The sequence below is a fragment of the Amborella trichopoda genome, chromosome 10 (genome assembly GCF_054954075.1).
Source record: "Amborella trichopoda isolate Santa Cruz 75 chromosome 10, AtrichopodaSantaCruz75HAP2 v2.0, whole genome shotgun sequence".
Classification (NCBI taxonomy): Eukaryota; Viridiplantae; Streptophyta; class Magnoliopsida; order Amborellales; family Amborellaceae; genus Amborella; species Amborella trichopoda.
In genome coordinates this window covers 36,174,968-36,186,033 of record NC_142345.1, presented here as the reverse complement: position 1 = coordinate 36,186,033, position 11,066 = coordinate 36,174,968, and the positions used below count along the sequence as shown (strand labels likewise).

Below are 11,066 nucleotides of genomic sequence, written 5' to 3'. Positions count from 1 at the left end.
GAATTTTTATTTTATTTTTTTATTCAAGTTATATGAAATTTGGAGCGTTTATTTTTCAAAACTAAGAAAATCTAATAAAAATATAAAACAAATAATTCAAAAATTATAAATTGATAAAAATACCCCCAAAACTTTTTAAGGGTATTTGTTCAATTTGTATTTTATGTATTATTATTTTTTATATTTTTATTAGATGCGCCTTGGTGAGAACAAAGGAATGTTTAAAATTTCAAGTTATTTGGATCTATAGAAAAAAATGAAAATTCAAATACAAAATGAGGTCGTAACCGTCACATTAGCCTAGATTCAATCTGGGCCATTGGCTGACATTGTAGCAAACAACCCGTAGGCTGACAGAATATATAAAAGGTTATGTTAAGGTGATCAAATTATAGAGCATTTTATAATTATACTCAGCCTTTATAACATTTTTTCTATTAGGACATCCATTGGTCATTAAAGAGATGTGTGATATCATCCACATGAGATGTGATATCACCCACATGTAGCACACTAATGATATTTAATAATTCATGTGGGTGATATCACACCCCATGTAGATGATGTCAACCCCCTCCTAATGACTAAAAATACCCTTACTAAAAAAACCTCTATGACTAAAAATACCCTTACTAAAAAAAATCTTCATGTACAAAATAAATGTATATAAGTGTCTAAAATTTATTGAATACAATTATAAATTGCTATATAGTGTGAGCACCATAATATAACCTTTATTTAAATATTATCATTAAAAATATAATATTATGTTTATTTAAATATCAATATTATTTGGGTTCAAGTCCTTGTCGACCTGAATCCATATTCGAATAATAGTATCCGGGTCCAAGATTTGAACCCAAACCAAAACCGCCGAGTCCAATATTTAAATCCATATCCAAACCTGGGTCCAGGTTTGTTACCGCCCCTATGCGAAGTTGTTGGAAATTGTCCTTTCAAGCCCTTTTACTCAAAATATCCAATTATTACGAGCATAAACATATTAGTCTAGATGACAACTTGTCAAAACTCCCTATGCCTTTTAAGGTGAATAAATATAAGAATTACAATTTAAGTCTCAACGTAATTAATTATTATAATTAATTCTATCAGGTAGGGACTCTATAAAATAGAGGGTTTCTTAAAGAATATAATGGACAGAGATGATGGGAGAAGATTTGATCGCAATGTATACCCCTCACCATGGGGTTTGGCCTATAGGATTTGGGTAGCACCCCTTACTCTTTGTGTAGTTTGGGGACAGATCCAAGTATCAATAACCCTATCATAAATTTTTATTTTTTTTATTGTGGCATTTTTTTTGAAGGAACCAACAAATGAGATTGGGAGGAGACAGACGGATCGGATGTTTTGCTGCTTTTGCAAAATTGAAAATGATAGTCATGAGTAGCTGTCACATTGGCCTTGGTTTTGCGGAGGATCAGCACTCTTGCGATGTACTTGTTTTCTAATAAGTTTTCATGGACAATATAAAAAAGGGACACGGTTCTTATGAGTTCATATAGAAATGATTCACCTTTTAACTTTTTATTTTTGAAATGGATTTTGGGACCTAATTTTTAAGGACATATAATTTTTAACGTGGAGATAATGAATATAAATAAATAGAAAATTTTAAAAATTAAAAATAATAATTTTATTAAAATAACATATGTACTGTTACTTTTAATTATTTTTAAATGAACCACTTATATGTATTTTTAAGATGGATGCTTTATATCTCGGGGACCGTAAATGTAGAAATGCCTCGGGGACCGTAAATGTAGAAATGTGGTTCCCACGCATGAAACAACTTTCTTATAAAAAGAGATATAATTACATAAAAAGAAAAACTAAGAAAATAAACATGGATTATATGGAGTGTATAGAAAACATGTGTACACTGTCTTTTAAATCTCATTTTGCTTCTCTGTCATAATTGCCCAGTCATTTCTCAAATTCATACAACAGATAGGTATTGGCTCAAATCTCTCACCAACTCAATGAAAAAACAAACTCAGATAGTACATACACATCCCTCACGGTTTGATAAATTATCGAAACTTTTTACAAAACATATCTTTTGTATAAATAATAAAAGGAATGATCTTATGTATTGTCGATACATAGTTTGAGATGATTTTAGCTCTCGACTGTTAGATCAAAATCCAATCTCCCCCTTACCAGCTAAATTCATTCGACAAGGTGACTCTCATATTTTTCAACTTTACCCGCTAAATCTTTTTACCCGAACTTTATTAAAAAAATCTTTTACCCGAACAAAAAATCTCCTATTTTTCCTCCCCCTCTCGGGGCGAGCCTACAAGAGAGTTTAAGGTAAAAGAGGTTTGTTAAACCAAAGAGATCAAGAATAGAGCCATGAAGCATGTTTTGTCGATGAACCAGGGTTGCTAAGGCTTGAGTCGTTGGATTCTGGCTGGTATTTCATTGGAAAGTGAGTTCCGGCTAAAGTCAAACCAGGTTAGCTTTGTCAGAGTGGATATGGAATTTGGAAAACTGGTTTCCACTAAATCTGAAAGCCTCTAGACCAAATAACTAGGCTATGTTCTCAGGCAAAGTGACATGGAGGTCACAATTCTTTACTTGAGGTTGGGGTTTTGAATAGAGAGATAACGGACAGTGCCTATAGTTTTTCTTAAGTTTTGGAGATAAATCCCATCAAGTTAAGCTTAAAGAGAGAAATGAGAGGGGGAACTTACCCCAAAAGAAAAAAGGGATGGGGCGTGATAAAAAGCATGTTGGGTTTGGTGATAGCCATATCACCCTACCCATATTTTATTTTAAAATATCAAGGAAATTATTGTATAATAAAAAATAAATAAATAAATGATTTTATTGGGATGTGGATCTCTAGTTTTGGTAATTCAGTTTCCTACCCATTTTTTAAAAATAGAATAGAGAGTTAGCTTTTTGAAGGTGATAGTGGGGCGGTGTTAGAGGTGGGAATAGCAACCATTTGGAGGTGTTAGATGTGAGAATAGAAACCACAATGTGATGACTATGATAGTCTAGTGCTACCACAACAACCCCAACCCTTTCTTTCTATCTAAAGGAGTTAAAGAAGACCTAATACCCATACTTTTAAGAATTGCCCCTTTGGGAGTTATAAAAAGGGATCTCCAAATTGGGGATTGGTCTCCAAGAGAGAGACATGACTTCGAGAGAGAGGTTGCATGGTTTTGGGTTAGTAAGGCTTCTGCTTTTAGAGAGAGAAAATTTCTTGCTCTCGAGATTATCATTCTAGTGACGGTATTGTAGTGTGAAAGAATGTGTTGATCGACGGTGTAGCTCAATCGGGAGAGTGAGTTTAGAAGAGTAGATCGGTAATGGTCTTTTACCGATGTCTCTAAACGAGACGTGGTATTCCCATGGGTTTGGAGTTGGTAAGGGTTCTACTTATAGAAAAAGAAAAAATCTCTCGATTGCTCTCGAGGTTATCTTTTCGGTAGCGATATTGCGATGTGAAAAAATGTAGTGATTGACAGTGTCGTTAGGTTGGGAGATCGAGTTTAAAAGGGAAAATCGGTGATAATTTTTTACCGATGTTTAGAGAGAGTTATATCTCTTGTAATCCAAAATCGAAAATCTTCATTATGATATTGGATTTTTAGTTGCCGAGGCCGTGGATGTAGTAGCCCTATAGGGCGAATCACATAAATAGTGTTGTAGTGTGCTTTTTTATGTTTGTTTTATTTTTTGCATTCCATTTATAATTGCATTCATCTACTTCGCATTTAGCCAATCATATACATAATCTTGGGTGGAATCCCACTATTCGAAATTTTCGATTCCACAAGTTAGGGCTTCCCAAAAACCCTACAATCAGCGAGGTGACATTTTTTAGCCAAAGTTGGAGCCCGGAGTTGTAGGGGGAAAGTGAATAGTGAGACAAAGAAGGGGAAGAGAGAGAGTGAGAGGTTTCATGGAGGGTGTGAGTTTTTTTTTTTTTTTTGCACTAATTGTACTTTACTAAAGGTAAAATGAAAGAGAGAGAAGAAAAGAGCACATGCATTTTTTTGAATAAAAAAAATTTAGCCGGTAAGGGGAGAATCGATCTCGAGATTGGATATTGACCATTGGTCAACAGCTCAAACCTGTGTATTGAAGATCCATAGGATCATACTCAAACTCTAAGGGGTCATTTGGTTTGTATAATAATAAATTGCAAAAAGTAATTTCAAAAATTCTTTTTCATAGGATCTATGTGAAAAATGTTTACCATAAAATGACATTTTTCCCATAAAAAGAACACCCTACCTCATGAGGCAGGAAGAGAAAATTACCTAGGGTTATTAAGAGGGAAACGATCTCTCTCTCTCTCTCTCTCTATATATATATATATATATAGAGAGAGAGAGAGAGAGAGAGAGAGAGAGAGAGAGAGAAAAAAAAACTATATCAAATTTCAAGTTTTAGATAAACTATCTCAAAATTTTGAATATAGAGAAACTATCTCAATTTTTTTAAAGAGAGAAACTACCTTAAAATTTAAAATTTTAGATAGGGAAACTATCTCAAAATTATTAAAGAGAGAAAGTATCTTAGTTTTAAATTTTAGTTAGAAAACCTATTTCAAAGTTATTAGAGGGAGAAATTATATGGAATTTCAAGTTTTAGGATTGAGAAACTATCTCAAAAATTTTAGAATGAGAAACTATCTTAAATATTTTAAAGGGATAAACTATCTCAAATTTTAATTTTTAGAGATAGACACTACCTCATAAATTTTAGAGAGAGACTGTCTCATATTTATAGTTTTAGAGAGAGAGGCCATCTCAAACTTTTAGAGAGAGAAACTATCATAAACTTTTAAAAGTAAAAACTATCTCAAACCTTTTAGAGAAAGATGGCATATCAAATTTCAAATTTATTTAGAGAGAAAACTATGTCAAAAATTTTAGAGAGAGAAACTATCTAAATTTTCAGTTTTTAGATAAAAAAAATATCTCAATTTTTATGAAACTTGCAAGATATCTCAAAATTTTATGAAACTTTCCGGATTAAAGGGAGAAAGTATCTAAAATGTTTAGAGAAAAAATATCTTAAAATTTTTAGATGGAAACTTCATCAAAGTTTTTAGATAGAAAAGCTAATCTCAAATTTCAAATTTTTAGAAAGAGAAATTATCTTTAAATATTTAAAGAGAAACTATACCAAATTTTAAATTTTAAAGGGAGAACCAATTTCAAATTTCTAAGAGAAAAAACATAAAAAATAAAGAAAGTAAACTTGAACGATTATTTTCCTGTAGATTATTTGTATAAATAAATATTTTTTCTATAAACATATTCCTGTGAAACTAACTTCACGAGAACCAAGAACCCCTAAATGTGAAATCGTTGATCTTTCGTTTCGTTGAATTTCCCAAACAATTATCGAGCGGGTAGAGTTGTCGTATGTAAATTTCCCTTTTTATATCACGCAAGGATCGGTGTGAATGTTATGTTCCTGCAGGAGCACACTATGCATGTACTCTCTTAGTTAGGAAGATAGGATTCTTCTAATATTAAAATTTAGAACTCACTTAAGAATCATTAGATGATTATCACCAACTAGACAAGTTTGAATTTGGGGTTCTGCATCACTTAGATCTCGTGCATTAAAAATTGGGCGACCGCTATTCAATATTGACATTATTATTTCAAGTGCATAAAAGGTACACTTGGAAAACTATTTCTTAATAAAGGGGTTCATGGTAGCATCCTACAATTTAATCACAACGTTGTGGTCTTTAATCTCACCACTAACACCACCTCACTAACACCTTCAGATAGCTAATTTCTAATCAACTTGGAAAAATGTCATATATAATGATTTAATATTAATATATAATAATATAGTACGTGTTAAGAGGTCTTGATGGTAGCATCCCACAATCTAATCACCATGTTGAGGTCGTGATGGCAGCATCCCACAATCTAATCACCATGTTGAGGTCGTGATGGCAGCATCCCACAATCTAATCACCATGTTGTGGTTTTTAATCTTACCTGATAAGAGGTGACACCTTCATATAGCTAATTCCTAATCAACTTGAAAAAATGTAATATATAATGACTTAATGTTAATATATAATAATATATTGCTAATTCCTAATCAACTTAGAAAAATGTAATATATAATGATTTAATGGTAATATATAATAATATAATATGCGTTAAGAGGTGCAAGTCAGTTCAAGTGGAAAGCTAAAAAAAAAAAAAGAAATATACTTTTTTCAGATAGCTAATTCCTAATCAACTTGGAAAAATGTAATATATAATGATTTAATGTTAATATATAATAATATAATACGTGTTAAGATGTGCAAGTCAGTTCAAATAGAAAAGCTAAAATAAAAACAAAAAAAAAAGTAAGGGGTAAACCTTTGCTACGTATGATTTCAGACCCTTGATAGAGTAATATAGATTTAGTATTCGTGGCGGAAAATGGCTATGTTAATATATGGGTTTTAAGAAGACATCCCTGGGGCCTTCAAATTAATTTTCGATAGAGGCTTATCCGAGTGAGTAGGACAGTTAGCTCCCGCAGGAACATTATATTGCGTGGAAAATTAATTTTAGACAGAGGCTTATCTGAGGGAGTAGAACAGTTACCTCCCCCAGTAACATCATATCGCGTGGAATATTTTATTTCCAAGGAAACTGATTACTTATGGGCGCTGGCACCTTCCCGGCAGAAGCTGGTTGACTTGTGGCCGCGTTGGACCTGCGAATGCTTCTCACTCCAGGAATCTCAGCTCCTCTTCTGCACCACTCTCTGTCTCTCTTTCTCTACAAATTCCTTTCTTTTGTTATCATTATCACAACCTTCCTCTCATCGAATTCTCTCTCTCTCCAAATTCTCGCTCTCTGATTTCTATTTCTTAACCCCCCATTGTTCCATTTCACTTGAGCCATGGCCGATCTCCTCATAACCAGCGGCCTCCTAGACCAAGCCTGGATCGGTGCCCAAGTCCACTCTGCCTTCTCGATCTTCAACCTTCACACCTCCCCCTCCTCTCCCCCCATCATCTCCTTCTCCCCACCAAAACCCACCTCTCCCCACTCTCTCTCTCCTCTTCCCAGCAACACTCCACTCTCTTTCCTCAACCTCCAAACCCACAGTTACCCTCCTCTCTCTATCTCCATCAACTCCGCCGCTCTCTCTCTCTTCCAATCCATCCCACATGACCAGCTCTTAGCCGAGGCCACGCAGCAGCACGGCCACGGTCCGCTCCTCATCACAGGGCAGGGCCTCGGTGGTGCGGTGGCTACACTCTTCGCTCTGTGGGCCCTGCAGAAAGGTATCCATGTTCTATGCATCACGTTCGGGTGCGCCCCAATTGGCAACGAAGGCCTGGCACGCGCGGTGGAATCGCAAAAGCCCTGGGCCTCGCGGTTGATTCACGTCGCCGGTGTGCCTCGCCCTCGGGCCGAGGGGCTTTTTGGGGAGTTTTTGCTGTGTGGGAGGGATGGGTATGCTTTGATTGAGGGCCATGAATTTGCATCAAGGGCCATGGATCTCAGCAATGAGGTGGATTTGAGTCATGGAGAAGAAGACTATGGAGTGATTATTGAGCAGTTGAGAGAGAGAGTTATTTACAGGGGAGGAGAGGTGGAGGGTTTGGATGAAGGGTGGTCGAAGGTTAGAGTTGGGCTGGGGATTCAGCTTAAGGAGATCGGGATCAAAGGAGGAGAGGTATGCATGTTTGCTTTTTCCTGAAATTTGGTTTTGCTTTTGCTTTTGCCTTCGCCTTTTCTTTCGAATTTTGATCTAGATTTAGGGTTACGATTGGGGTTATGACTAATAGATTTGGATGCAGTCGATTGGGTAGGGCTGGACATGGGTGGTAGCTTTTAGGGAAATTTTAGTAAATATTGTTTTTTTCTTTGTGCTATTGAAAATAGGAAAAGTATTTAATGAGACTATTTACCTTGGTACAAGACGATCACTATTAATCTTGACCATTGCATGTGAAATTAAGTGGTATGATTTATTTCATTGATCAAGCTCAAAGTTTAAAAGAAATTTTTTTGAACTTTGTGACACACCCAAGCTATCAGATTGCACATCAGATAGTTGTAAGTAATTGTAAGTTTCTTGTACCAAAGGTTAAATTGTCCCATTATATATTTGAGATAATCTAAAGTTCACAACCCTTCAAATTATAAAAGTTAATGATATAATGAATTGTAAAATGTGGATTTATTACTTTGTGGTCTATTTTTAAAAAAGCAAAGTTACTTTTTTTGATATTTTGCTAATTAAGTAAGAATATTTTTATAAATATCACTACAAGACAAAATATACCTTTTATCATCTCCATAAAGAGTAAAGTTGAAATTTTTACTAAATGACGAGGCAGTCTACAAGTAAAGTTTCATAATACTAATTTCCAAAATGCTATTTTACTTTTATAAAAATTTCAAATTTGTCATTGTTTCGTGGTTAAATCACCTATTAAAATAATTTTTAAATAAAAAATAATGATCTTTTTGATAAAATACACCCATTACAACCCCTTCTATCGTTAACTTTTGCATTTTGAAGGGTTGTTAACTCTAGAAAAATTATATATATATATATATATATATATATATATATATATATATATATATATATATATATATATATATATATAGGTGTGGTTTCTATAAGATTGCAACCTTAAACAATCCAATTAAGGCGCACCTCCAAATTTAATCATAAAATATAATAAATTCTTAAGATTATCTAAAAATCTATTTTTATCTCTAATTAAAAGTTTAAATTCCAAATATGGTTAAAATCAAATAGATCTATGAACACATGAAAATCTTAAAATTGGACTGTCTAGATAATGTGTTGCAAGATGCACTATTTATAGGGCTCAAAATCTTTTTTTTTTTTTATATATTCATACATCTTAATGTCGAGATGATCAATTAGAGGGTTTTTCAACATTAAAACATCATTTTTCGGTGGATTTTTTAGGTACCTTATATATTTATGGGGTTCAAAATCTTTTTTTTATATATTTATACATCTTAATGTCGAGATGAACAATTAGAAGGTTTTTCAACATTAAAACAACATTTTCCGATGGATTTTTTAGGTACCTTATATAAATTTTTTCATATATATATATATATATATATATATATATATATATATATATATATATATATATATAGAAAAATCTTTCTAACGTCTATAGGCAAAAATGAATAGTTATTTCACCTACTTTCATTATCGTCCAAGTTTCATCGCGCGGTCATGATTGTCCGGTAGTGTTTTATTTTTTATTTTTTTTCTATAAATCGGAATAACCTGAAATTTGGAGGGTATGTACATCTTACTGAGGCCCATCTAATAAAAATTGACAAAAATACCTTAAAAGAGTTTCGGGGGTATTTTGATCAAATTTTTTCATGTAAAATATGTTTTTATATATTTTTCAAAGATTTCACTATTTTTTATGAATACACGCTCCAAATTTAAAGTCAATCCAATTTGTAGAAAAAAAATAAAAAATGAAACACTACTGAAAAATAGTGACCACGCAATGAACTTTGAACGGTGATGGGGCTAAGCGAAATCATTGTTCATTTTCGCCTATAGGCGTTGCGAGGCGTTTTCCTATATATATATATATATATATATATATATATATATATATATATATATATATAAGACCATTTACATTTTTGTACAAAGTGGTTACAATTAATCATGACCATTAGATGTGAAATTTGATGGCTGCATTTATTTTATAGATCAAATTCAAAGTTCAAAGTTCAAAATAAATCTTTTCAAACTTTGTAACACATCCAAGCTATCAGATTTCACATTAGATGGTTGTAAATAATAGTGGCATCCTTGCATTCAAAGTAAATAGTCTTATTATATACAATCCTCTATATATATAGAGAGAGATTCTTGGCTTCTGCTTTCCAACTAACAAAAGCAAGAATCGACAACACCACCACGAAATGTGACAGGGACGAGACACCCTCTTAACGGCCATGGAGAAGAGACAGGAGGACTTGAACTCCAATCTGGTTTTCCACCCCTCCAAGAAATTGAATTTGATGAAGATGAATATGGCGCAGCTTGAGTGGTATATTAAGCAGTGTAAGGACCTGGATATGGGCTACTACGATTGCTACAAAGATTGGACATCGCGCCCAGACCGGGACGCCACCAAATACAAGACAGAACTCGCAAACTACTGGAAAGAGGAGGTGGAAAAGGCTCAAGCAACAAATGTCAAGCTTCGGATTGCTATACTCTTTGGAGGAACTAACTTTCGTCGGATGGTCGAGCCCCTTGAAATTGCCGACTACTATAGGAACGGTAGAAATAGAAACTACGTAAGCGAGGGGAGACCTCATTACTATGCTGTCATAGAGGGATGGTTGGAGAAGGGCGCCGACTCCGAGAGAAACAGCAAAGGGTCCTTGACACATGACTCCTGTTTTTGGGCTCATGTCGAGGAGGCGAGGCTCAGGGTGGCGGAAGTGAAGCTTGATGGGAGTACGAGAGAAGAGCAAATGGCCGAGTTAAAAGCCTTTGAGGACTACGTTATGGGATTGATAAAGAGATGTGAGGTTTCTTGTGAGATATTCTTGCAAAAGAGCAGCTTCATGAGCTGGTGGAAAGATTATGAAGGTATTTTGAAAGTGGGTTATAATTCACCTCTTGTTACCTTCATGAAGAATCAGGATTACAAGAAGTACATTTGAAAAATGCATGCATGTAAAACGACAACCAGGGTTATCCATATATGTAACGAGAGAGAAAGAGGGAAGGTTCCAATACCTGTTTCTCATGTGAAGGGCTTTTTGTATCTGTTACTTATGTGAGAGCTGATTGTCCTTCTGTAGATGCATAAATTCAGAGATGTTAAAAGTAAAGGGAAGGTTCCGATACATGCTCCTGTGTGAGTGACTTCCCATACCGGTTACTTGAGTGAGGAGCTGATTGTCTCTACTTTTGTAGATGCATAAATTCATTTTTCTGTATACATAAACTCTCTCTCTCTCTCTCTCTCTCTCTCTCTCTCTCTTTTGTCAGCCCTGCAA

The 11,066-nt window shown here is 34.2% G+C and overlaps 1 protein-coding gene and 1 long non-coding RNA gene across 2 annotated transcripts; one reads left to right on the top strand and one right to left on the bottom strand.

The window, feature by feature from the left end:
* Positions 1–5,683: 5,683 nt before the first annotated feature.
* Positions 5,684–7,689, bottom strand: LOC148780189 (uncharacterized). Its single transcript, XR_016042907.1, has 2 exons — positions 6,618–7,689; positions 5,684–6,011 (listed from the first exon to the last, which is right to left on the bottom strand). It is a non-coding gene; the product is annotated as an uncharacterized LOC148780189 (long non-coding RNA).
* SAG101 (senescence-associated gene 101) lies at positions 6,446–10,913 on the top strand. Its single transcript, XM_006836682.4, has 2 exons — positions 6,446–7,701; positions 9,984–10,913. Exons 1-2 carry the CDS (start codon positions 6,919–6,921, stop codon positions 10,725–10,727), a joined length of 1,527 nt encoding a protein of 508 aa, XP_006836745.2. The 5' UTR covers positions 6,446–6,918; the 3' UTR covers positions 10,728–10,913.
* The last annotated feature ends 153 nt before the right edge of the window (positions 10,914–11,066 follow it).

Excerpts from the sequence above, each read along its gene's own strand:
- SAG101 (XM_006836682.4), top strand. The coding sequence starts at position 6,919 with ATGGCCGATCTCCTCATAACCAGCGGCCTCCTAGACCAAGCCTGGATC. Across the intron at positions 7,702-9,983 it reads TCGGGATCAAAGGAGGAGAG|GGACGAGACACCCTCTTAAC; the intron begins GTATGCATGTTT and ends GAAATGTGACAG.